General features: G+C 44.2%; 2 protein-coding genes across 21 annotated transcripts in view; both read right to left on the reverse strand.

Annotated features, from left to right (window-relative positions):
- The window catches only part of LOC100116786 (histone acetyltransferase KAT6B), a 28,776-nt gene extending 18,592 nt beyond the window's left edge, over window positions 1–10,184 (reverse strand). For 3 of the 5 annotated variants that reach the window (XM_016981642.3, XM_016981639.3, XM_008211190.4), the window contains exons 1-3: window positions 9,263–10,184; window positions 1,085–1,474; window positions 528–851 (exon numbers count right to left, since the gene is read on the reverse strand). In XM_016981642.3, coding sequence (XP_016837131.1) covers window positions 528–851; window positions 1,085–1,300 — 540 coding nt within the window. In that variant the 5' untranslated portion in view covers window positions 1,301–1,474; window positions 9,263–10,184. Of the gene's footprint in view, window positions 1–527; window positions 852–1,084; window positions 1,475–7,844; window positions 8,341–9,262 lie in introns of those variants that run through there. The other 2 variants (XM_008211188.4, XM_016981637.2) reach the window with 2 other exon arrangements.
- A 422-nt stretch (window positions 10,185–10,606) lies between these two features.
- On the reverse strand, window positions 10,607–27,219 carry LOC100116821 (RNA-binding protein lark). 16 transcript variants are annotated; one of them, XM_031923286.2, is made up of 9 exons: window positions 27,023–27,219; window positions 25,638–25,812; window positions 24,713–25,258; window positions 24,438–24,543; window positions 24,209–24,311; window positions 12,770–12,977; window positions 12,175–12,450; window positions 11,680–12,088; window positions 10,607–11,597 (listed from the first exon to the last, which is right to left on the reverse strand). In XM_031923286.2, exons 2-9 carry the CDS (start codon window positions 25,779–25,781, stop codon window positions 11,470–11,472), a joined length of 1,920 nt encoding a protein of 639 aa, XP_031779146.1. In that variant the 5' UTR covers window positions 25,782–25,812; window positions 27,023–27,219; the 3' UTR covers window positions 10,607–11,469. The 16 variants fall into 16 exon arrangements, 15 of the variants coding, with proteins under 15 accessions (XP_031779146.1, XP_031779147.1, XP_031779145.1 ...); XM_031923287.2 differs by having other exon boundaries at window positions 24,209–24,308; window positions 27,023–27,213; XM_031923285.2 differs by having other exon boundaries at window positions 24,209–24,308; window positions 24,414–24,543; window positions 27,023–27,213.
- Window positions 27,220–27,855: the final 636 nt, after the last annotated feature.

Genomic DNA, 27,855 nt, shown 5'->3' on the forward strand with positions numbered 1-27,855 from the left:
ATTATACACACCGGCTGAGCGATTCGTTACGGGCTTTTCGCGCGCGACGAGAGGAAGCAGCAGCAGCAGCAGGGGATAAAAATAGGCCGACGAAGAAGCAGGCAAAAAGAGCTCGCTAGCTCGTAGATCCTCTCTCTTTCTCGATCGTCGGAGAATTAATGGGCTATGCAGGGCGGAGGACTTGACCCCAGATGAACTCGATGCTAAAGACCTGTGCTGCTTCTCGCTCGCTAGCTCTGCGTGTGTCTGTGCAGTGTATAATGGCTTTCTGGGCTTTTGAAGTTCGTCGTTGCAAGGCGCCCGCACCGAAAATTTACGGCCGCGGCGAGTTCAAGGCCGGTTCGGAATCAGGTCACGGGGAGCTGGTATCCGCATGCACGAATTTGCGAGGTCGATTGCGATTCTTCGATTGACCATAAATTATACACTTTTTTCCTCTCGAGTGCGATACGCCGAATATGTGAAAAGAAATATCAAAGTAATCGTGTACAGAATAATTTGTAAGACAGAATCGTGTAGAGACCGACCTTGGGCGTGAGGCTATCGTTGTGCTCGCGCTCGGCGTTGAACTTCTTGGCGAGATGAATGGGCCGATCGGGCTGCCTGAAGAGCCTGCCCTCTTGCAGCACCAGGCCCCTGTCGACTGCTCGCTTGGCAGAGAGTCTCAGGGCCGTCCTGAGATCGCCCTCCTGCTCCTCATCGACGCTGTGGCTCTGCCTCACGTACTTCTCGATGTTCTTGAGATTCGAACCGTCTCGCTCGCCCAACTCACGCACCGCCTTGATGATGACCTTGCATAGGTCGCTCGTACGGCTCACCTTCAGCGGCTTCGACTGCAGACCTCCCGGGTCCTGCGGACAAGAGGAACGTTTTAGTACACATACGTCTCTTATTTTTCTTCTCGCGATTGGCTTTCCACGTCCGCGCATAAAGCTCGCGTTACAGATTCGATCTTATCAGTGCGAATTACGTGCGAGTCGCTTTCTCTCTTCGATTCAAGCAAGCCGAAACCCGTTCGCCCGCCGGTATAACGAACGAATTAGAAAGTGCAGCAATAAATTATCTAACGCTCGCATACGCGTACCTTGTAGGACGACTGTCCCTTGTTGAAGAGCTTGAGCACATCGCCCCGTTTGACGGCGAGCTGTAGGTTCTCGGCGATGACCTCCTCGTGATAGTCGTGCTGCAGCCGAATCGCGTGAGCGATGCGCTCGACGCTTGGCCGTTGCTTCTGACTTCGGATCTTGCGGATCGCATCGAGGAACCAGGCGGTCCAGGTCTCGGGGTCCGGCTCCTCCATGACGCTGCTGCTGCTCCTCTGCTGCAACGATCTCGTTCAGGACGCAGCAGCTGACTCCAGGAGTCCCCCGCTATTACGGGGGCCCGCATTCACATGGCCGAGCCTGTTGCCGGCTGCCGATGCTGCTGCTGATGCTGCTGACCGTCCAGCTGATGAGGCCAGGTTGATTTTTGCCTGGAACACGAAGAGAGAGAGAGAGAAGGAAAGTTAGTTTTATGTACCTCGAAAAGGAACGGCGTTAAAATAGACGTCTTGCTAAACTCGTCGAACTTTTAATCGGTCACGAGTTATTATGTAAAGTTCGCTCTCGTACATGCATTGAAATTGGGAAACGACGGGAGAGAGAGAGAGTTGGAATAGCGAGTCGTGCGTGTTGCCAAGATTATCGAATTTTTAATTGCGAGAGTTGTATAGGTACACATTCTCTCTCTCTCTCTCTCTTTCTGGCGAGTCTTATTTTATCCCTCTCGCAGCTATTTTTAAAGTCGTTTCAGTGACTCATTTGCAGATCCCGCATTCCGCTCGCAGCATCAACGCTTACGTGGAAGAAGAATTCTTCAAAGCGAGGAATGCGATCACCCAATTGTCTACATTTTCATATGAATATTTATATCGACGCACGGAGCCGTATTACGCGAAGTTGCAGAATTTATCATTAGAAGAGATATTCCAAAACAGTCACTCGCACAACAGCGAATTTCGTAGCAGAAACGTTTGAAGCGCCGCGATGACTCATCGGAATTCCCGCACCGCGAGAGATGTAACGCATTATACGCTTGGAGTTTTTTCTTTCTCGCCGGTGTAATGTCAGGGCGTATCATAAGCTCGTTTAGCGCTGCTAAAGCGACGCCGAATTGCGCATTGTCGCGGCCGAGAGAGCCATGCGGTGTACATAATGATACTGGTATATACAGGTCTCGAAAATATCCAGCACGTGCGCTCGCGGCGCGACGAATCGGCACAATGGGCCGGTGGAGAATAAGCCTGCGTCATGGTGATAGTCGAGTCTTTTTATTCGCGTTGAAAATAAACAAATATGTACAGGGCGTCGTGCCGATCGAATCGGACTGCAACGAAGCTAATCGAATAATCGCTGAATTACACATCTAACCGTTCGCAATTGAATCCTTAAACGTCGCTTAATTTTTTCTCCCCTTAGTCGAGCCAGCAGACACGACAGCCTCCGAAACACACATCAGAGATAATAAATCGCGTGCGCTGTTTTTTGTCCCGGCCGAATTCAGACACACACACGAGCCATTGTTTTCGTTCCCCCCTATTGGGACGACGACCGACGACGTGTACACGTGTGTATACGCAATCGCGTGATTAATTAGCCGAGTCGACGACTGATGCAATTAGAGCCTCGTTATTTACTAAACACATCGATAAAGCGCGCCGCGCTTGATTATATCTACAATTCAAATGCGCGTACCTGCGTGTGTGCGGCCGCGGCCGGCCTAATCCCTCTCCGCTGTCTCTGTCTGTCTGTATATCTATTATCCGTCTCTCTCTTCCCCTTCCCCCCGACTATCTCTCCGTGTGTTGCGTGGAAAGGCTAATTCGACGTAATCGAAAGAGCGAAGCTGGAGGTCTGTGGGGATCGATAATTAATATGGCGCGGGTGCGACGCTAGGGATTTTTAGGTCGACCATGAATATCAATACAGCGCGATGTGATCAGGAGTCGGATTATTTATCGAGGGTATCCAATCGCTGTGCGCATATCCCCCCTCCACTCTGAATTTCCCGGGGAACATGCAAAAAAGCCCGGCACTCAATGCTCGAGCTGGTGTCGGGGTGGACCGACGCATACATCCGTCTATTCCAACGACTCTTCTCTCTCTCTCTCTTTCTCTCTCTGGTCGATCAATACTGCAAAAAGGGCCAACAGCTCCGCTGCACCGGGCAATCGAATTTCACGAGTCGATAGAGAACGGAGGCCGATTCAACGTTACAGCGGCCATGTGTACACACCTTTGCCAGCCTGGCAAATCATCGACGCGCAGGTGAAAGCGCGAGCGTCAATGATCTCTATCTGTATATGCTGTGTATACGTGTGGGTCGCGTCGTGTTTTGCTTCGTGCATTTCCGGCTTTTTGCTGAACTCGCGCCTGTCGCCAATTAGCGCGGCGATTTCTTCCTGAACGCGATCGATCGGTTTAGGAGCTGCTGCCGGTACGGCTTATCGACGGTGTTGGTAAGACTCGCTTTTTTACTCTTTCTTTCGAGAGGTTCATTTGTATACGAACCGGTTTGGAATAGATATAACCCTGCGTGGTGTATACGTGTTTTAGAGACGGCGGCGTTTAGTCGCGGTGTCCGTGTTCTCGGTTAGTTTTCATGTCGACTCGATAGGTGTGTGGGACGTAATAATGAAACGCTTCGATTTTTTCATAAATTTAACATGTATGGCTTTTCTCCGAATTGTAAATTCTAATCTATTTTCAAGTAGACAAGAGTCATTTTCGCATTTCCCAGTGCTTCATCATTCGAATATAACGTCAGAGAAAATTGAATTGTGCAAAACTTTCCTTTCCTCTCTTCCATATAAAGCGACTCTCTTAACAGAACCCGGCGTCAAATCCAAACTCGACTTTCCCTTCCCGTGTTTCTCGAAGAAAAAGAAGCAAACTCGCTCTCCTCACATATCGCACACGAAATCTCCCACGCGGTAATAATCAAGGGCGTAAAACGTTGGCTCTCTCGAAAAGAGCAGCCGCAATAGCAACTCAGGCACAATAGACCCGTTGGCGAGGAGAAGAGCAAACAATGCCTCGCGGCCGCGAAATTACCGAATTGAATCGCATAATGGAATGGTGTTTATCCTAATGAAGGCCAATACGCCGGCAGTCGATAATCGCCTCGCGAACCGACTCTCCAGCCTATAAACCTCTCTTTTCATCGACTCTCGGCTTCGACGACGGGCATCAAAGTTGCACCGCGAAACTTGCCCGGAAGCACACAGCGCGCGTAATCTGTGTGCGTTTGCGGTTGCCGAGCGCGCGCTGCCTTTCTCGTGCGCGCAGTGCCTGATTCGATGCAGGCTCTCTCTCTGTGTGTGTGTGTATGTATACGAGAGCAGAGGTGTATAAAGCGATGCCGGTCGGTCGTTGCACGAGAGATAGAGGAGCACGTGCTGTGCGTTATGCAGAGCCGATGCGTGCGATTTTGGCCAAAGTCGAGGTTAGTAGGCCTGCGGCGCTGATTTATGACTCTACGATGAACCTGAACTTTGATCTTCCCTGTGTGTGATTTATAGACCGGTTGCTATGCGTTCGGCGTTAATTGGCTCGTATGCGTTAGCCTTTTGGAGTCGTATTAAAATATTTTCAAAATTACGAAACCGTCAGCGCGGCGAAACGATGATGAAGAAAAAAAATAAATATAGAGCTCGCGTAAAAGCGCGGGCAACACATTGTACATAAAATACACCACGCAGGCGAAAAATACCCTTTGAATGCTCGCCGCGAGCAGCCCCCCTCGAAAAATCCGCCTCTCGCATCACGCACACGCACCGAACGCGCGTGTAATGTACTCTCAAAGAGAGGAAACCGCAGACTCGCTGCGTATTTAAAAGGGAATATTATTGTACATTATCCGAAATGAAAAAGAGAGGCGAGTTCTCTTTCTCCGGTGTCGTTAAACTCGGCTATATATACGAGTATACACGAAGGCTGAAAAAAAAAACGCAGCAGCGACGACGATGTCGATCGATTCCTTTCTTTTTTTTTCTCTCTTTATTATTTCAGGGGGAAGTAAAAAATGTGGAAAGAGAGAGGGAAGAGAGGCAAGGTCGACCACGCGCGCATGTCGTCAAGAGAGAAGGAATGAGATTTTTGTCGCGACGCACGTTTCATTGCCGCGCGGCGAAGAATTACACGTTTCTGCTGCAACGCTCATCTAATGTATGTACAAGTCGAGAGTAATTTTTGAAAAAGTGGTTAATTTTTAATAATCGACGCATCGCTCAGCGCAAACAAAATTACTTTCAAATTACTACCTCGTGTAATTTTCTCGGCGCGCGACATTTAATTATGAATTACGCGCGCGCGCGGTGGTCACAGCTTACGCGGTGCATTATTCAACATTGAAATTTAAAAGGGACATTAAAGCCTGCATTGGCTGCCACACGGCGTTACGCATACCCTTTCCCCCGTCGTGTATTATTATACGTTACATGTATTATCGGGGAAAATATATTACGTATCTCGTCGCGTGGCGGTAAAAAGAGCCGAGGTGAGAGGGGGCCCTGTGCGTATTTCGAGAGAGAGAGAGAGAGATCGTGTTTTCGACAGCGAAAATTACACGCTGGAGAGTATGTTCTAAGTTTGCAAGGAAAAAGAGCGGATATTCTTTCAAAGTAACCCGGGGACAGAACGGGAGAGAGAGAGAGAGAGAGAGAGAGAACAAACTACAACTCGGTCACAGGCGAATCTAAAAAGGATCCTCTCTCCAAACTACACAATGTTGGGTCAACCCTCCGCGAGCGCTAAAAACACTTTGGCCGGAGCAAAGTGGAGTGGATGTATACAGATATATACTTACGCGCGACGGCAGAGCGCACGCACTCGAGGGCATCGAAAGGACGAGGGAAAAAACCCAGGAGAGAGGACGACTCGCGCTTCGAAAAGAAAGAGCTAAACCCGCAGTGTATATTTCCGTCGAAGAAAGCGCGTTGCGAGATCTCGTGCAACGTTTTGAACGCGGAATCAATTCCATCCGCGCGACAAACAGCCGAGCGAAACTCGAGAAAGCACCTAGATTCCGAAAAGGGAAAGACGGCGCAGCAGAAGAAGAAGAAGACGCGACGAGATAATATGTAGGAAGAAGAAATAGCCGTCCGTCTATTTGTCTGGCGGCCGTCCGGTAAGTGTGTATATATAAGGTACCTACACTGCTATAAGCGAGAAAGAGAGAGAGAGAGAGAAATGTCGGGCAGGGCCGGCTGCGAGAGCAGCTGCACCGGTATACACTGCTGCAACGGGCGCCTGCTGCTGCTGCTGCTGCTGCCCCTCGTTTGTGTGCGATATGCGCGCGCGCTGCTCAGAGAGCTTATGTTTTTGACTTTTGCCAGCGGGAAGTTCGTGTGTCGGTCGGAAGCTCTGGTTACTCAAAGGCTTTCCAGACTGCGCCTGTGTAGATACCCACTTTTTTTTTATCTCTATCCAACGATTAGGTCGATGGAGTACCCATTGTGGCGAGAGATATAGTGAGAACGTGGTTGACCGATAATTTTTCGAAAACACGAAATCGTACACAAAACGCTCGATCTGCTACGATTTCGCTTCGTTAAAATTAAACGGTCAACAGTGTACACGGGGAGCCGTCACAACAAAGCGCAGCAGCAGGAAGAAACAATGTATAGAAAATAATGCACCGCGAGGGCCGCAATTATGCAGCGCGTGTATGCACACACTCAACTTCCGCTGCACTTCCACCTTCAAGAAACTTCTCGCCGGCAGCAGTCGCTGCACACCTTTCCAGCCAAGCATACATCCCCTTAATTAAATTTAAACGAGCCTCACCTATCCACGTGAAACTACCCTACATTCGCCTGTCTCTCTCTTATTCCACTTCCTCCCGCGCACACACACACACACACATTCTCCCCTTCGTTCCTCCCGACTCGTGTCCTCGTGTGTTTATCGAGATCGAAATCGGGCGCAGCTGCCGCGCGTGTGTGAGTGTACGCGCGCGAAAAATCAGCCGCCGTGTAGAATTCGAACGCCCGAGGTGAGTCACGCGTGCGCGCGCGCTCTTGGAAAAGTCCGGGCTAGCACTTTTTTTTTATTGTCTTTTTTTTTTCCCCGCCGAGGAGCTATACAGTGTGCGTCAGACGGTTTGTTTACGACCCGGCGAGCGAGAGTCGATGGCTGGGTTTTTCAGGCTTTAGAAGGAAGAAAGTTGCCTTTGGAGCGTTCTTACCTGGAAACGGCGAATTTTTCGTTCGAGACAATATAATAATAACTCTATTCTCGCTGAACGCGCGAATAAATTTGTCGTGATCGTTTATGCATGCGCTTCTTTTTTCTTGCGAGAATCTCCAGGCTTAAATTACGAAAGTTTAGCGCGCATAACTAGGCGCGCGCGCTGGAAAATTGCAAACCATTAGAGAAAACTGTGTCAAGTTGATTTTCCAATATAATAATGTTTATGTAACTGTCGTCTCGGGTTTTCTCGGAAAAACATACGCCAGTGCGTATACAGCGTCGCGCGCTGGCACTAAACATCAATAATAACAACACCCAAGCGTCATGTACACTGGTGGTTTACCATTAGGCGTATACCGAGAAAAAGAAGTATGTTACTACAAACGCCTCAACGCCGTCATTCGGTCTATAATACACGCACTCTATACTACGACTCAATTTGGTTCGCGCAAAACGCGCGGCGAGAACGACACCGTTTGAGGTTAAGCAGCCAGCTCTGCCAACCACCTATATACACACACATATATATATATATATACACGCACGTACACCTCTCCGATCTGCGCGACCCAATGACAACACTACGTTTGTTTTCCTGCAGCGCGCACATACCTACTTGTGATGTCTATCCCCGGATTCCTCTCTCCGCACATCCAGAGCTAGCGAGCAACAACGCTCCGAAAACTGCACGCAGTTGACGCAGCAAACAAGCGATACGAGCAGCACTGCACAGGGACACACTGAGGGAATATGCACGTATATGTATATATCTACAAGCGCACCGTATACTGCAGGTCGCTGCGCGCGGGGCGCACACAAAACTCGAAACGAAAAAATCAATAACTCTCTCGCGCAGCTACGCGGGCTGTGACTAGCACGGTATATATAACACTGCGGACGGATGCTCGTCGAGAGGGAGAGAGAGAGAGAGAGAGAGAAAAAAAAAACACAGTCGCGCGCGTCGTCTAGAAGAGTAGAAAATGCCGTGTGACGCGTCTCGGCGGTGGCGGCAGCAGTTCGTCACCTCTCTCTCCTAACCTCAAAAAAGCAGCGAGTGTCTCTCTCCGCTACACTGCTGTGCTGCCTGCTGCTGCTGCTGCTGCTGCTGCTGCTGCTGGCCGAGAGCGGCGCGCGCACGCATATACACACTGACATACACGGGGTCTCTCTCCTTTATCTCTCGAGAGCGCGCTCGCTCACGTAAAACACACGAGTATATGAGAGAGAACTGCTGTGTGCCTTCCCTCTCTCACTTCCGTAAAAGAGCGTCTCGTCCCTCATGCACGAACACACAGCGCGTAGGTACTACTACCACTATACATCGGCGCTGCTGTGTTAAAGAGCGAGACGGACGGACGGGCACGTGTATTTGTGCAAGTGCGTGTATAAGCGGGGAAAAGAGGAAGAGAGAGAGAGAGAGAGAGAGAACAGGCGCGCAAAGAACCGCCGAGCGTCGGTTAACGGTGCAATTACGGCCGGTCGATCGACGAGTCCTCTCTCTTTCTCTCTCTTTCTCTCTCGCTCTTGCAAGGGGCTGAGCGAGGCATGCACGTAACCGACCGACCCGCGAGAGAAAGACAGGGGAGGGGGCAGAGTTTGACCGACGGACGTCGTCGCCGACGGCAGCCATTTTGCTGGGGGACCGAAGAAGGTCGTCTCCGGATGAGCGACAATAAGGAGCGCGCGCGCGCAAGAGAGAGAGAGAGAGAGAGAGAGCGGTCGCCCGGGAGCACTTGCCGCCTTTTTTACGCTGCGTTGTAGCGCCCGTCTCTCTCGCTCCGACTTCCATTTCGGAGCAACCGTCGGGCAACCTTGCATTAACGCTTAGGCTCAGGCTGGACCGATGCTCGCCGTCGGATCGCGCACTGTTCGAGAAACACGAGAAGCGACGGAAGAAGGAGAGAACGGAAATCCGTGGCGGCGGCGGCGGTCCGTCGGATCGCGCGAGCCGTCGGGGCGCTGTTCGCCGCCGATGACTCCCCTGTACACACTTATATACTTCTACGCACGAGTCTTTGCTCGCTGCTTACCTGCTCCGAAATCTCCTCGTGCGAACCGCTGCTGCCAAGGTCCCTTGATGCAGCAGCCACTGGATATTACAGTATACGCGGAGAGTCTCACTCACGTATAACGAGCTCGCGCGAGAAATTTTCTTATTAGCGCACTCTTGTCTCTTTCTCTCTCTCACTCTTAGCGCTGCTGCTCCCTGGCACGGAGACACACTCAGCAGCAGCGGTGGCGGCGGCGGCGGCGGCGGCGGCGGCACATGCACGCATACATCTATCACTCCGCGCTCCGGAGACGTAACACAGATATCCCGTCCGTGGCGATCGTGTCTTGTTGTGTACAGTGGGAGAGAGAGAGAGAGAGAGAGAGAGAGAGAGAGAGAGAGAGAGAGAGAGAAATCGCCTCACGACGACACTGCTGGCCCGCCAGAGGAGCTAGATGGACGACTTTCTCTCCGTCTCTCTCTTTCGCGATACTTTATACACACACGTACACGCGCGCGCGTATATGTACATGGGTACTACTGCTGTTGCGGCTGCGGCTGCTGCTGCTGCTGCTGCGCCTCCACCTCTTCTCTCCTCCGGTTCTCTCGCATAGCTGTGTACTCGATGTGTTGTACGTTATTTATGTATTCGAACACTGTACACGTCGAGCCGCACTGTAGTCGCGGTGAATCCGAGCCGTGGTCGCGTAAGCATAAGCTGAGACTAATAAACGATGGCACACCGAGAACGGACACACTACTTTTCGCCGCGGCGACGTCACATTTCACTGAAATCAACAAAGGTTATAGCCACTTGACAAAGATGGCCGTCGCGCGCGCGCGCGCGAGAGTGCGAGCGTATATAGTAGGTAGCAGCTAGCCGAGCGAGCGGATCTCTCTCGGCAGAGCAAGCCGTTTTATCTCTATATTGCGCGCCGTCCCGCACTACTGTATGTATATAGCTGGACTGTACTGTACACTGTCTTACTCTTGTGCGGGCCGCCCGTGTAGCTGCCTAGCTGGTAGCTGGTGGCATATACTATACCTGTACAAAGCACACTGAGTGAGCGCGCATGCGAACTGCGCGGCCGCTGGGGTGCGCCACTTACCGACCACCGCTCTCGCTTTTTCGGCATAAAACCATCTCCGTACCAGTTTATCCGCTATATATACATATAGCTTGATGAGAGGGCGCCACTTACTTCATTCGGGAAAGTCAAGGGGGATTAGTGAACGTTTTTTAAATTCGACCCAAAATTCAGACTCATCGGGATTCTAGTGATTTTTCACGACGTATAATGAACATTGTCTTCGGTTGTTTCACTCTTGCGCGCTCTGTGCTTTTGAATTTTTAATGGTTTTTCCATAATTCAAAGATGAAACGTTTTATTTTAATGTCAATTTTTATTGAAGTTGCCTAGCTAGATCACAATATGACAAAACTGATTACATGGTAACGTCCTATGGCAAGTTTACGCGTCTCAAAAAAGACTCGTAACAACAACATTCAATATACCTACAATTCCATTTACTGTTCACTTAATGAATAAACATAACAATGGTTCACTATCAGCCATTTTTACAATTCTTTTTACAAATCAGAAATCTCTGTATCTTAACTATCTACACTCGCTTTATATTCCTTTGTGCATTTCATTATAATTTTATTCATTCGCCGACTTTTGCATATTCAAATAAAAATATATTAGCTTTCTATTTTACTTCGTTATTATGCTATTATTTGGAACTATTATTACTTTCATCAAAGTAGTTTACGACATATGCCAGCAAAGCTCGAAAATCGTGACTTTTTGTAGTTTTGCAGAAGTGATGTGTTGAGCAATAAAATATATTTCAAAATTATACAATTTTTTTTGCATCTCGCAGTAGCAATAGCATCGAGAAATATTTCCATCAAAAATATTAAAAATTCTTCATTTGACAATTCGTATCAATTATCTTTATATCGATTTAAATTTGATATTAATTTTTCATAATAAAATTCTTGTTTTTTTTTTTGCAAAATTTTGTGTATAAAACCAAATGCATCGGCATTTTTGTGCGATTATGGAACATGTAGCGTGATTGTTCTCTATTATAGAGAAGAAGTTTGCCATTACAGTTATTGCTTTAAGAAATCATGATTGCTATAAACAGTGTTGTTTAGCACCAAACAACCACAACCCAAAAATTTTGATTATTTCATTAAGTACAATAACAAGACGGATTTCAAGGTAATGGATCTCGTCATGGCGCAAAATCGGGCTTTCCCTCGTAAGTACATCCAGACCTTTGTATGATCTGTGTAGCTGCCCAGATACCACATTTTATGGATGTCTCCAAACTTTCATCCTGGATATACTGAGCTAAGAAACCTGAAAAATACGAAAGGATTGCATTAATTTACTTATTTTAGGAGATTTAAGAAATGATTGTCCAATATTGATTGAAACAAACCTCCTACAAATGCATCACCAGCACCATTGGTATCAATGACTTTCTCTTCTGGTAATTTGGGAACTGGGAATTCACTTATACTACCATCCTTAGCCAACAGTACAGGACTGGCACCTTGAGTAATAATAACAACCCTTTTCCTTTTAGTGTTGATTTTTTCCATGTTCAAAATTTTCAGAGCAATCTCCTTCAAATCTGTAGTTCCCAAGTCATTTGCCTTGGAGAAGGCTTCTGCTTCGGATTCATTACCAAATAGAACATCAACGTAAGGCAAAGCAGCCCTCATAGGCTTTTTGAAAAATTCACACAAAAATGGAGCACTCAGATTCATCGTGAATACTTTGTTTTTTTCAAATGCATGTTTAGCCACAGCCTGTATAGTTTCTGGACTGACTGTCAAGAAAAATCCCTGGAGTATAGAATTAAGAATTCTGATGCTTAAAGTTTGTGTCAACTATAAAAAAATAAGTCCAATGAAAAAAGTTTTTTACTCACGGATATGTAAAAGAAGCTGGCATCCTCGATGATTTTTTTGTTTTTTTCTATGTGCGACGGTGAGAAGCAATTAGCAGCTGCTAGATTTGCACAAAGCGAGCGATACTTTCCACCATTGGTGATAAGTACAGCACACGTTCCTGTTGGCTCTTTATCTGTGTACTGGTACCTCACGTTCAAACCATTTTCTTTGGCTTTTTCTTCTAGGATTTTGGAATACTTATCTTTTCCAACGCACCCCATGTAAACAGCAACTTTTGGCTTCTCCAAGAACCACTAGAAAATTTCATTTCATGCTTTACATGAGAAGCACTCCAACATTTTTTGTCAGTTACATAATAAAGCTACAAACAAAAATGCAATTTGAATAATTTTCTTAGGAACAGTACAAACAGTAATTCACATAGGATGATTAATATTCAAGCATCACCAGTTCCTAACAAGAATATCATTAACATTCTCTTATCTGACCTAATAATAGTTGTTTACACTATGATGAAAATTCTGCTTCAGATAAGTCAGTAGCATTATTATGCAAAGCATGATCTGGCATTCTTGGTATTCAAGAATTAAAAAAAAAATCAAGAAAATTTACTTGTGCCACTCGCATTGTGTTCTGCACTGCTCCTCCAGCAATGAAGTCCGCATTGTACTGTTCAATAAGCTCATCATATAGGGGTTTGTGCTTTTCATTGGCAAGTATAGCATCGTTGGCTTTGAGCTCGTACTTCTTCAAGAAGTCATCGTCTACCGTTGCTGAGATGTCTAGCAGCGGGTTACCAATCCCCAGCAGAATACCTTCTCTGAAAATACCGTAACGTATGCAAATGTGCAGTCAAATCAAATGAAGAATTGCAAAATTTGCCGATGCTTTATCTGTCTATTAGCACTGTGACAGTCTTTAAGAGAGAACGAGGCGAAAATTTGAATAATAGGTGCTATTTTTAAGTCATGTTTTAGCGTCAAATCATAGGAAATAAAAATGTGCTTTTTTGCTCGTTCGCAGCAGCTGGCGTAAAAAGCGTGTTAAGCAAGTCAAAAATCATCAAAAGTAACCGAAGATGACCGCGCTGGACGGTTCGAGAGTGAACACGGCGTAGATTGCATAACGGGTTCTATTTATCTTGCCTTCGGTAATGCGATCGTAATTCATATACACAGACATGCAGGACGTGTGGGAGTGAGTGCGCGAGCTTTTTATTAACCATCCCGTATAACCTAAAACCGCTCGAGCTCCGAAACATCGAAATTCGCAAATCTAAAATCATGCCAAATTGAAAATTCGCGAGATTCGAGAACGTCATCGTAATCAAAGCCAGAAACATCGATCAAACAAAGATACACCGAGCCCTCGTAACCTACAACCCACAACATCTATCTCGAACTTCCGCGAACACGTGCTTCTTATCGATGTCAACGCGCCAAAAGTATACAGGCGTCTCTATTCTCACCTGATATCCTTGGACATTTTCGTGCGAAACGACGAGTGAGGCGTGTGTCGTTCGTTTAAGGCACCTAAAGGCGATAATCACGCGTGCAAACTCGCTGATGCGGCCACGCGCCTGCAACTGAGACAGCTCTCGGCTAGTGCTCCGCTCCTACTGTGCGAGTTTCAAGATTTCCTCTCGGCGCGCAGACCGACGACGGCCAATCGAGGAGCTGCTTTGCGCGCTGAAAGTGTCTGTACGGCTTGATTGATTGATAAGTGTATAGACGCTTTGATCACGTGACCCTATAGCGGAGGATTTCGCTGCCGAGCTCTGCGGGGTTGTTGTTATCTGTGAGAAATTCGCCGATGCTGATGAGGCGGTCTGAGCGATAATAGGGATTGATCATATACGTTACCTCGATATAATACAGCTTTCGATGGACGAGATCTTCAAATTCGAATTGGCGCTGCTTGTGCTCGCTCCGTTTATCGAATAGATTTTGCGAGGAATTTTTTTATCGTCAATTTACAAAACTTGAGAATATTTGAAAAGTAACGGTAATACTTGATTTTAGAAGGAAGCAAAAGAGGAGATTTTGAAGGTATAAAAGAAATTAGTCGCAGAATTTCTTTTAAATAAAAATGATTGTTCTTTATTCGTGTAGTTTCTCGAATAACATTGATTATTCGATCGGTAGCGAGATCTTTCACAGCTACACGCTCTGTGCAGTTGAATCGTGTCGAACATCGACGAACAACCGATGCATGATCGAAACAGCCAAAAGGTCTCCTGTGAGTAACAACGAGTAAGAATTTTGAGATTTAAAAGAAACATGCTAATATCCAGAGCGTTTTTTTTTTTTTTTTTTTTTTTTTAAATCGTTCGCTATAGCTTCTAATCGTATGTATATAAGAGTCAAAGAAATTCATTTTCAGGAATAGAGTATTTCTGAAGGACAGAATAATGAGTGTGTTGAAAAAAGGAAAAAATGCAATTCTTTACATCTCAATGCTCGCGTGTTCGAATGTGCCATATGGAATGTCGTTCGAAAATACTCTCTTTAGTCATTCAAAAAAGAATCGAAAATAGTACAAGCGACGCACATGCGATAATGGCACATTCGACCGCGTCGAGAATACGCGCTCCTTTTTCTTGGATCTAACTTGCCTTTAGGAGAGCGTCTCTTACTAATTCCAAGCTCGCTTTTGCAATGCAAAAGCCTGCCACGTTTTCTCACATAACAATCGAGATTCTCTGTGCGGAGGGTCTCATCCCTCAGCGGTGAAGCTCAAATCCCAGATCGTCATCTTTCTCTCTCTCTCTCTCTCTCTCTCTCTCTCGCTTTCTCAGCCGACTTGACGGTAGACCAAGCTGCTCCTATATACAATTACAGCACATATACACAAGTTACATTACGTTGTGCAATTTTTTTTCTTTTTTTTTTTTGTTGTTTTTATTGATTTGGTTTGGTCTGGTGGCAAGCTTTATTTTTTGGTCGCGTTATTGTATATTGTTGCGACAGCACGTGCACCGCGGGATAAAAGTATCGCTGTCTATGTGCAGAATTTTTTGCATAAGAGAGTTTCCCAACCAATTGGAAAGCGAGCGGACGCGTAAGGAAAAAAGTGTCAACAGCCGCATAGCTGATAGTTATCCTGACTCTTTGCCCAACAAAAATAATACTTTTATCCCGGCGAGTGCATGCACATTTTTTTGTTCGTCACACACAGTGTTCCCACAGGCCTTATACCTCTCCCCTTCTTCGCGCTTTCCGCCAAGTCCACGTCTGCGTCTCTTCCACATTATTATAAAGCACATATAAGTGTACAAGATCATTTGCGCCGTATGTGCCGTCGAGGTATCATATTGCGAGGACTTTCGAAATCCTTGGGTGTGACGACCGTCGGCGTGCGTATATATATATATACCAGATAGTGCACAGTAGATCATGTATATAGATACAATGTATGTGACGGCGGCGGCGGCGGCGGCGGCGGCGGTGGCGGCGGCGGCAGTGGCGACGACGACCCACGCACGACGGTTTTGCAAATCATGTACATATAGGCGTACACGCAGACGTGCCCGCGACACAGACGCGCGGACTCAGTTTCGCAGTCGTAGGCTGAGGCGGCGGCGCGTTCGCTTCTTCGTTGGCGCTTAGAATAATGCAGTTTTCTTAAAGCAACAGAGTTAGACAATCGTGTCGATATATGGTGAAAGAAAAAATTTGAATAAAAATGACAATGAATGATAACGCTAGAGAAATGAGGATGACGATAATGGAGAATGTTTATACAATTTTGACCAATTTTTATTGAAAAAAAAAAGAAGCAAAATTCGTTTCTACACAGTTCAAACGACTACGTGAACGTTTGACACATGCCAACGTAGTCGTCTTAAAGATTCAAAAATTAGAAAGGCTCAATTTTGAAAAAAAAAAAAAAAAAAAATTAATGTAAATATTAAAAACACCTAGTGTAATAAGACCTACGATAACCAAATGAAAAAGAAAAGTAGCCTACGTATGTATAATAAATATGTACTTATAAAATTGAAAGCTTACAATTACCTGTTCAAGATCCTCTAAATTAGCCTGTCCGACATCCGCTAGATTAGAAATATACTATATGGGGTTGAAATCTTTATTCAGAGTATAGACACGTGTATATCGATCATGAAAACGCGCGAGTCGAAGGTGTAATAAAATATAAGAGAAAAGCAAAGTTACTCAACAATTTCGACACATGAAAAACCACAGAAAGTGCTAAATCATTTATACACGTATACAGTTTCAACTCAACTGAGTATTTACGCCGCGACTCTGGAGTTACAATGTAAAGCTTGCAAAATAACAAATTTCTCGTGAAGCTATTGTAGATTTATATGCTACATACACATAAAAGAGATCAATGAAACAACGCAGAGGATATATATATATATATATATATATATATATATATATAATATATATATATATATATATATATATATATATATATATATATATATATATATATATATATATATATATATATATATATATATATATATATATATATATATATATATATATATATATATATATATATATATATATATATATATATATATATATATATATATAGTGTGCAAATATACATATGACAAACACGCTTCTCGATTTTTTGTTTGGTTTTATTATCATAATGTTTTTTTTTTTATTTATTCTCATCTCAGTCCTTTATTAAAAATGATCAACTGCAAAATATAGTATAGTGTTATACTGCTAAAGAAGATACAAACAGAAAAACAAACGCTGTTTGTTCAGTTTCAATTTTTTTTTTGTGTTTTTTTTTTCATTTCATTTTTTTCAATGATCTGCTTACGCATTGTCTCTTTTTTCTCTCTCTCGCTCGCTCTCACGTTCCGAGGTAGTGTGTGTGTGTTAATTTTTAATGCAACGTCTCGACGTCTCGCTTGCGCATCAATACGGTTTGTAATCCACACCTGGATATGCGACAAGCGGCTTATTCGCGCCTGCACCGTACGCTACCGCACCGTGCGAATTCATGTTGTCCGGCGGCGCAGTACCAATCGTTCTGAAATCATCAGTCACACAAAAACGAACGTTTTTTTTACATTTCAGCAGGAAATTATCACCAGTCGATCAACAAGAACAAAAATAATAATAAATTAATTAAAAAAAAAAAAAAGTAGAAATAGAAGTTTTCGTTAGAACGACTTTTAGTTATTCTTTTTGTATGTTTTCTTTTTTCTAAGCATGAAACGGCGTTTACAAGTTATCGACTCTGTGAAGTTGAGTACTATGTGTATATACGGTCGAAAACATGCGGACGATTACGTTGACGCAACATGGCAACTGTTAATGCAACGTATTCGTCTTTCGACTATCAACCCGATTCACCTTTAGAAAAATGATTGTATTAATAATTAAAAGTAATGCAAAGATCTACTACTGTATATAATACGGCGCAAATGCGAAAATTCCACGCCAGCGGTTAGACAGACATGATGACTATACATACTTGATATAAGAGAGAAAAAATAAAACGAAAGGGTATTTCCGAAGGAATCATATACGACGTATGCTTTTCAGTTTTGCGTAAGATACTTTATTGTTTTCTCAGCCGAAGACACATTAGAAGAGACATCATACTACATCGCGCGCCGTACGGATAATCCTCTCGCGCGTATTGTATTTTCATAATCATACGACAAAAAACCGTGAGACAAAACAGCAGGTCAATGTTTCCATATTAAAAATCTGTATACACATCACGATCGTTACGATTATATTCCGCCTTGTTCGTATAATAAGTACATCAAAATCGCCTAAGAGCTACTTTCTGTATATGTGTGGGTGTGTGTTGTGTTAATAACGTTAAAATCTGGTTAGTGCTAAGCGTCATCTACTGTACAGAGCGTGAACGTCGTCGTTGTTATTGTTATTTATTTTTGCACGCGCGCAGCCTCTCGCCACATGGTCTCTTTCATATACGGGTATGCTTAAGTAGTCTATTAGGAGAAACATTAGCGTGACACTACGTGCGACTGAACCGTTGCATAAATGTTTGTCGTACAACGCATTGCTATTATCATAAAACACCTAAAAGACAGAAATAGCGGTGCCGAAGGAAAGACCAGACCTTATTCAGCCCCATAGCCCGTTGTGTATAAGTATATTCGTACACAACACTACAACAATTGCTTTCGGCTTTTTACACAATGCGAGAGCTTTATCGACAACAAGAGTTTGGGAAGACGGAAATTATGTAACTGTGCAGCAATTTGAAAAAAAAAAAAAAGAAAAAGCGATAACGTACAACTCCAGAATGAAAAGAAATAATGTATCGAATAAAATTTTGCAATGATGATAATAATTTTGATGATTAAAAAAAAATGGTTCCAAATTGTGAATAAGAGTGCAATAACTAAAAACAATAACAATCATGGAACAACTAGATACTCGTTGCGACGCGAGTTCGCGACAACGCGGTCGACGCAGGAAGCCAGCGGACATACACGCGGCCGACCAAAAATGTGGTTGCTTCTCCCGTATCCGTTAGACCGAGCTCTTCTTCGAGATATTTCTTGAGAGCGGAACCGTCCAAGGGGTTGGTTTTGAGGGTATGTGCTTGAGAGGAAGAATTTGACTGAGGGTGAGGAGAGAATCACGGTTACATGACAGTATCGTTTGTAATCGGATGTGAAGAGAGAAAAGTGAAATTGTGAGAATGATAGAAAAAAAAAAAACAAATCACGTTTCGTTCATTGTTCTGAATTTCCACAAGTATTACATTTGTTGTATTACACAGATTTCTTTATTGGCTTATTCATTTGGGGGCGGTAAATGGGGGGGAAATATTACTATCGCATCGTAATATATATTTATTGTGTATATATATATATAGTGAAAAAACACGAATCTTACAAAAAAAGTTTTGTTTTCTCTTGCTCTCGTTACTTAGCTTTCACTCTAGCGGAATTTTTATTTTAAGAGAAAAACTCGATGCAAAACTTGCGCCGCGTGTACTATATCGTTAATCATTACTTCTTTCTCTTTCTCTCTCTCTCTCTCTCGCTTTACTTCTATATTTTTTTCATTTTACTCTTATATATCATTCCTTGATTTTTTGCACAAAATATTAAAAACGAGCCGACAATTTTTTTGTTGCATATAGTAGAGATAGATTTCGTTATCGACTACAAGCTAATTTTAATTTTATTTTTGTGTCACTTATTTGTTTACCTTCAATTATTTAATTGTTCTCGTACAGATAGAGATACTCGGACCACAATACACTGTGATAGTATATTCGTTTTTTTACTTCTCTCTCGCTCACGCTAACTTTTACTCCTCGGGCAAAACACATGTCGTTGGAACAATATACACGAAAGCGAACCGCAGAACAATCGAAACTGACAATAAAAGTAACGACAGATTTCTCCGATGCAGCCGCCTGCGATCTTGAATTTTCCCGAATTACAACCCTATTGACAATTATTTCGTATTGGTGGACATTCTGTTCTTGTTGAATTTCAAACTGAGAAAAGTAATTGCAAAATTGTCGCAAGCCGTGAAATCAGTCCTCGCGAGCGATATCGCCGAAAAATCTGCCGTTAGTCAAATTAGCAATTAATTTTACACAAGTTGATGTACCCGCTAAAGTATTACAATACGTGCATCGAGATAGTATATAATCCGTATAATAAACGTTACTGAAAGGGCGAGGCATCGCTGCCTCTCGAAACGCAGAGAATAAATTCGTCGATTGTCTTATTAAATTGGTGCAATTTAACGATAATCACTTGACACTTAATAATTATAAGATTCCGTGTATCATGTTTATATGTATGTGTGTGTGTGTGTGTTTTTTGATTGTGTCAAAATGTGTCAACTTTTATGTTAAATGTAATGCATGTATACGCGAATCTACGATACTGTAAATCATCGTGACAGCATCTTACTCAACTCCTGTTAAACCTCGACGCGTATTCTTTTACGAATGCGATTGCAATTCGCCTATGAACAATGAAAAATACCGATGTAATGGCAAACTACAGTAGTAGTCGCGGACTCGAAGAGGCTGCAATCGCTATTTGTAGCTGAAGGCGCGTCGAAAATGCGCGTTTTCTTTATATAAAAAATTATAGCTGATTGCATGTCTACACAAGCGTACTTAAAAACAACGATAAGTGACGTAAAGCGAGGGATTACGTACGAAGGCTTCATCCGAGCCTAAGTTTCACAAGGTCCGACCGATAAAAATCGTTCATTTGCCACGAGGAGTAACGAAGACGATTAATTTTTGTTTCTTTCAATAATCAATTATACTTTCATATCACTTTTCATATAAATCAAATCTAATTCTTGTCTTTCATTTTTTTCTTCTGTTTTTAGATTTATTAGTTCTGTCTTCATTGGTCAAAAGTCTACAGATAATCATACTTAAATGTTAATAACTGTCGATCGTCAGGGCGAGGGCCTGTCGAGTTTTTCTGCATCCGCGCTTGGGGAGAGAGTGCAACATTAAAAATCATCACTACATGCTAAACGCTTGAAAAAAAGTTGATTTACAAAAGTTTATATAGATCACGCATAAAAAAATTCACACTCACATAGTAATTTGTTTGTCTTATCTAACCTAAATTATACACGAGAAATTACTATGCCTTGGTATAAAATAAAATTTATACATTGTATATTGATATTCATTTTTACAACCGCCGCCGATCGTTCGGCAAATTTTCTCATGCGTGCGCGCGCGAGCTGATCGCAATGCTATATGTATACACTATATACTAGGATATAAAGAATAAATGAAACTGATTTTTAATGTTAAGCAAGATCTCCCCGCACCATCTCACTGCGTTAACGCTTATCTCACTAGTTACTAGAAGGCTGTACTTGTACCAGTAACAGCTCTGTAAAGACTCGTTCTTTGTTTAGATTTTACACGTTACACAGATTAATGTATATTAAACACATAATATACGTGGACAGAATAATACTCGTATATATAAAACAAATTGCCTGTATCTTGATATCGCAGTGATAGCGGCAGACCTTCGCGCGTACCTAATTCGACAGTGTGATAGAGCATGTGAAGAGCGTATATGTGTGTTGTGAGTGTTGTGTTTTGGTTGTTTCAGTTTAGATATCGTGTAAGAACAACAACAGAGACAACAGGACGAAGACGACGTCGACAGCGTCAGCGCCGGCCAAAATGTTCTTTTCTATTTACCGCACACACACCTTGAATCTTAATTGATTGATAACTGTCGATCCCGAGGCTTCCTGCTCTTATAATCAGCGACGTGTGTGTTGTGTGCGTGGCATTGCTTGAACGCAACGCTTCGTACCCCGGCTCAGTATTGTTAAGGTCACCGACGACGGCGTGGACGACGGCGGCATCATCATCTCTCACAGACCCGCGACACACAGACACACCCGATCCGAGATTATCCCGGCCGGCGGAGGAGGCGCTCGCGCGACGGCGGCGACGACGGCGTAGGCGGCGGATGGCGGCGACGACGACGTAGACGGCGGCGCTTTAGTATGGTGCGAACCGGCGCGACGGCGATGGCCCTCGGATTCCCGGTCTGGTAAAGCAGAATCAATTTTTTCCACGTCAGTCAAACGAGATCGGGAACAACCGTAGCACGTTCTTTTTTCTTTCTTTTTAATTTTCTTATTTTTCTTTTGCATGTATATTTTTCATGATTTTAGATTATTATTGATATTATTCTTTATATACATCCGTTCCTTCGCTTTGAGAAGAAGTGACGACACGACTGAAAGTTTCAAAGTCTCCCGAAACATCACTGCTTCCCAAAACTAAGCGAACAGTAGGAAAGAGAAAGATAGATAGGTAGAGGATGAAAGATCTAATCGATGGTCAACAATTAGGTCTCCCATTGAAAAGTTTGATTTTATTATTACTCTTCAAATGTGATTCATGAACAAATTGCACTTGGTGATTAGGACAATGAAAAAGTCTTGTCAACTCTCCTTTACCTCACTTTACCTTCTATTATCATGTATATTTGTTAAAAAAAAAGTCGTATAATTTATTATAAAATGGTATAAAATGTATTTTATATCTGTGTATAGTATATATTATCTATACATATAAATATAGGTGTATAAATTCATAGTATATGATAAAATGAATAGTTCTGTTTGTACATGTCGTGAAAGTAATACTTATTTGTACATGGAATGATTATTAACAATTGTGAATACGATTGTAAGTAAAAGCAATTTCGACTTTTCAAGCTGATGAAGACGATGATGCAAGCGAGGTAAAGAAAGGGGACAGTGAGAGGAAGTCACATTTTTGTTAAAAACTCAAAAGAAAAAAAAAGAATCTTCGGGCTGGTGTGGTATTTTGACGTCATGTCTACTTACCTACGCTCTTCAAATGAGTCTCGGCTGAAGTCCTCGTACATGCCTCTACTATAACAGCATTTATAAATCAATTATCGATTCTATCTTACTTTTGATAAATGCATTTTTTTCAAGAGCTTACTGTACTCCCTTGTCCAAGGCTTAACTTTGTGAATTATAGTCCCTGTTATCAAGATACACGAATTCAATTCTGCTTAGTACCTCGTGACTTTGTAAGAGTACAAGTATTCAAAAAGCAAGAAAGCATTACAGCATTTTGCAAAAAAAAAAGAAAATTATTTTCTGTTCTTTCTCAAAATTAATAAGCGACAATAAAATTTGAATGGAATGTAATTTATGTGATCATTCAAGGCAGGCAATTTTCGGCTGGATCTAAATCCATGCGATTAAAAAATCACTGCCACCAAATTGACGTTTTACAGAGTACTTGCACAAATGAAATTAATTTTCGAGAACACAAGTCGACAAACATACATTAATAGAGCAAGTAGTATAACGTGCATTAAAACATTCAAAATGGAAAATAACCTTAAAATCAATACAAACTTGTAAGAAGCTGCATAACCATCTTTCGCTATAAGTGAAATTCGGTGAATTGTGCGCGTGTGAGACTTAAAAAAATAAGTATTTAGAGTGTGCTGCAGCTCATGGCTTTGATGCACTTGCGACACAGAGCTAAAATTCAAATTGCTATATCTTCAATAGTTTGACTTAACTCACAGTTAAGGCCATGGAACAAGAGAGTATGAATTGGCACATCCCTAGAAGTGCAGTCTTTTTTAATTTTAATTTGTTTCCTTTTTTTAATGTTCAAGGCAAGAACAGTAGTCCTTGGTTAACAAGAGTGCTGATATTCGTATGTGATTGTCACGGGCCCCGCGCTCGGCACGGCGGCACCGGCAACCATGAGAATAGAGATTTAGAGAGACTAAATTTTTATGTAGAGCTAAATATTCACAGAGACTTACTCTTTCGTGACTTGAACGTTGACCCAGAACTGTATCTCTAAAGGTTGCTTGTATTCACGGATAAACTCGGTATGGAGCCGACGGAATCGCACTGAAATTTAGAATGTAAAGAGATGTCCAATGTTGTCATTTTGGTATAACTGTACAGTAACACCACGCTCGACTGTGTGTATTTCTTTCTTAATTTTAGGTATTTTTCTAAGGACACTCGAGCCAAAGATGTTTCATTATTTTGTATTTGTTTGTTTGTTATCTCTAACTAAGTATTGTAAGAGTATATAATATGTAACTACTGAGCAAAACAAAGACAAATTTAAATTATAAAACAGAAAACCACACCGACCCGATAAATTCCACTGCCATTGTACACATTGGCACTTTTAAAACTATCTATAAAGGGTAAATAAATGGTATATTTTATTAAATAAAGACAGTAAAGAACAGAGAGTGAAGAGAGAACGAAGAGGGTTGTGAAGAGCATGATAGTGAGAAACAAATAGATGGAGTAATGAGAGTTATACAGTGAGATGCTAGAGAGTGAGGCAAATGTTTGTGAGACGCATTAATCGCCCAACCCTACAACAAATCGCATGAACTGTTAATCCAGCCTGAAATGTGTTCACAATGTTAAGCCGGATAATGGGTGGTCAACAACCAATCTCTCGCTTACGTGGAGGTAGAGGGGTTGATGGTCGAGGATGGTGGATGAAACCTGGTTAACTCACCTGAATCTGCCGTTGTTACCGGCTGGTGGTGGCGATCGGCGGCTGAACATGCCGTAGTCCTGGCCGCGAGAAAATCCAGTGTCACGCATCGAGCCCATACCTGCTGTACATTTGTCAACAACATGAAGAGCGAAAACAGAGTAAGCAGAAAAAAAATTACACGCTAGAGAGTCTCTTTCGCACTAGGCGGGTTAAATAATCGTACCGGGAATCTGAGAGCCGTCATTACCCGACATTCCGGTCATTCCTGTGAACCTCCTCTCATACAAGTCCCTGGTATCATCAAAGCCTCGGCGATCATAGTAGCTGTCGTAGTCTTGGAAAGGCGGGTAGCTCTGTTGTAAAAATTTTCATTAATAAACTAGTGCTCAAATACCCTATAAAAATGGAACCAATCCTTTTGTACTCCGGACTCGTATGTACTCGATTATCGATATTCTACAATTACCACGAGTCTCGTATCCCAAGAGGATCGATCTATGTTTAAAGCAATCTATAACTTACGCCAAAGCGCGCTCCACCCATAAGCCTGTCACGCAGGAAGGGTGGTGGTGGTGGTGGTGGGTAGGGGTCGCGTCCGAACATCCTGTCTCTGAATCCATTCCTGTCTGGTCCACCGCCCATACCTCCCTTGGGGCACTCCTTGGACCAGTGACCACCACGGCCGCACCTGTAGCACTGTTCGGGATCGCCCATACCAGGCCTCTGCCGCACGCGGCTGGTCGAGATCTGCACCTTCATGGGCTGACCATCGACGATCTGACCGTTAAGCTCCTTGATGGCGTCATTGACGTCGCCGGTGGCCTCAAGGTGGACGAAGCCGTAGTTGCGCACGATGTCGCACTCTACAACGGTGCCGTACTTGGCGAAGAGCTCGCGAACCTGGGGAGCCTTGGTGTTATCGGTCAGGTTTCCAACAAAGATCTTGGTTGTTGGAGTGTTGGGACCCTTGCGGCTCTTGGCAGCCTCACACTTGATGGGTTGGCCATGAACCAGCTGGCCGTTCAAGTTCTGGATGGCGTTTCTGCCAGATTCCTCATTCTCCATATGCTAAAATGCAAATGATTGCTTAGATTTCTCAAATATTCAATCAGACCTTAAAAATAAACCAGGACTTGCAAAATACAGGAATTACAGATGCTCTATAAAATTGACAATTATTTTACTCGAGCTACTTATCGAGCAGCAAAGCTATCGTAGAACGAAAAAAGTCCAATTACTCCAATAAGATATGGTAGCTTTATCTGCAGTAAAAATTCTGACTCAACAAACCTAGCTTAAGTTCCCCCCTCCGTTTTTCAAGCAGAAAAATCAATTATCAACACGTATACAGCCAAGCGTATAATACCTCGGTACGCGTGAACGGCCGAAGTTAGCAAAAAGAAAACAGCACCGTATAGGTGTGCATTTATACAGGTATATCACTCACCACAAAGCCATAGTTCTTGACGACATCGCATTCGAAGACTTTGCCGTACTTCTCAAAGAGCGGCTTGATGTCGGCGTTGGTCGTCTTGTCGGCCAAGTTGCCGATGAAGATCTTGAAGGTACCCACGCTGCTGAAACCCGGCATTTTCTCTATTTTCGCGGCTCGTTCTTAGAACCTGCAAAAACACGCGTTAGATCTATATTGTAGAGAGAAGAAAAATCGATAAGCCAGGCACACTCTTGGACACGCACACGCACACAGTCACCGCCTCCACTCTTTCTCTATCTATATATATAACGAAACTGCGCACTTGCGAATTCTCGTCTCCGGAGCGTGACCGAGTAGTCGACACACACGCCGCGCGAATCAAAACCGGAAGTCGACGCTCGTGGCGGCGTTCGTTCCACGTCCGACACGACGATGACTCCTCCTTCGGCTAGCTTCAGCCCGTTCTCGCCTACCTGTCGTACAGCGGTGAATTCGCACACACACACAAGCGAGTTTCGCGATTCGTGCGTGTATATCTCCGTATACTTGAAACGAGCGAGAAAGAAACGCGAAATGCGGAGACGCTGCGGCTCCGGAAATTTCCACGCCGAGAGAGCTCCGGGCGTACATGCATATAACGCGCGAGGAAAAGATGGCGCTCGGAGCGCGTATAGCTACCGCCGCCGCTTCTCTTGTTTCGCGCAGCGTCCCTCGTGAGCCAGCGATGCTCCGTATTACCTTGCTCGATATATCGAGTATATTCACCCCGTTTACATTGTTAACTCGAACGCGCTATTAACGTACTTGCACCTTCGCTGAGCAATTCGCGCGAACTCGTTAGCCGCGCGGCGTCCATTATCGCCGATTATAATCCTCGCTCGCTCCATCTTCGATCGCGAAGTAAGAGAGAGAGAGAGAGAGAGACAGAGACATATAGCTATAGGTGGAAAGAAATTCTCGCGTGTCGGCGTCCTTGGACAGGAGAAACGAATCTCGGCCACGACGCCTAAGAACAATGGCTGGCCACAACAATGCTAGGAGAGAGAGAGAGAGAGAGAGAGCAAAGTAAAAACAAAAGCATCATCAGGACGAACGTTGACCAACGGCTTCGCCCTCCGCCTTATACAGAACAGATACACGCTGAGCGTCGTGTCTATACCGGCGCGAGAGGCCCTTTCCCTTCCGCGTGATATTACATAATCCGTTTACGAAGCCGCGCAAATGCATCGCGGGGTTGCGCAAAACCGACGTCGGCCCCGATATCCGAGAAAGGAAGCATCAGCGACGGGTGGAAAACGCGATCGGCGCCATGGCGCTCACTCGCTTCGATTAGTCTTTCTCGTTGCTCTCGGCTCGTATACTACGCGACATATTCTAAAACAAAATGTCAAACTCACCAAGTCAAATGATCCGTTAAAAGTCGACGCGTCAAACAGCCGTTGTCGATTGATGCTTATTTGCTGCGGCGACGAGTCCGATGTATCTCAATGTCCGGTGTACACGCGCTGCGACCCGACGACGATGGACGACTGTGTGCGGCAAGGCGCTCTCTCTCCGCGCGGGGCTGCTGCTGATGGGAGAGAAACATGGCGACGAACCGAGAAGGAGAGGAGAGGCGTCCCCCGAGCTGCGCGCGCAGCGACAACCGCCCGCAGTGCTGCCAACCGTACCGGCTTCTCCGCCTGCTCGGGACTGATTTTACGCGGAATATCCGCCTAGTCGAGGCGTCTCGCGATAAAATTTTTAATTTTCGAGGAACCTCGAGTGACCTCGAGTGCATGTATCGTCGATTTTCAGGGCGAATATGAGAAACGCCGGTGATCGTTGCGGTTGGCCGAACTGCGCGCTTCTCCTCTCTCCCTCTCCCCCTTTTTCTCCCGCGGCTGGAGAGAACACGGCGCTAATAATAACAACAATCCAGACTGGCGCCTTTTTCTCTCTCCGTACACCGGCCGCCACCGGCTTATACTCGCTCTCGCAATATTCCACGTTCTGCAATCCAGACCTTCTCTCCGAACCTTCTCCAAAACTACATCAACGTAAAATCGAGTTTCGCAGTGGTTTCCTACGGCGGTGCCTCGAAAAGAAGCGAAAGAAAGCATCATGGCGCGCGGGCGCGAGTGCGAGAGAGACGGACGATGTTGGTTATTCCAGAGAGTTCGGCTTCACCGGGTCGAGCGCGCGCAAACGCGAGGACCTCTATCGATCTCGCCGTCGCCGACTGCTCTGA

The sequence above is a fragment of the Nasonia vitripennis genome, chromosome 2 (assembly GCF_009193385.2).
Source record: "Nasonia vitripennis strain AsymCx chromosome 2, Nvit_psr_1.1, whole genome shotgun sequence".
Lineage (NCBI taxonomy): Eukaryota > Metazoa > Arthropoda > Insecta > Hymenoptera > Pteromalidae > Nasonia > Nasonia vitripennis.

Coding starts and splice junctions, on each gene's coding strand:
- LOC100116821 (XM_031923282.2), bottom strand. CDS start 25,781: ATGCCGGGTTTCAGCAGCGTGGGTACCTTCAAGATCTTCATCGGCAAC. Junction 24,312..24,413: donor TGACGGCTCTCAGATTCCCG/GTACGATTATTT, acceptor ACAAATGTACAG/CAGGTATGGGCTCGATGCGT. Junction 12,978..24,208: donor GGTAACAACGGCAGATTCAG/GTGAGTTAACCA, acceptor CGGTATTTTCAG/AGAAGGTATTCTGCTGGGGA.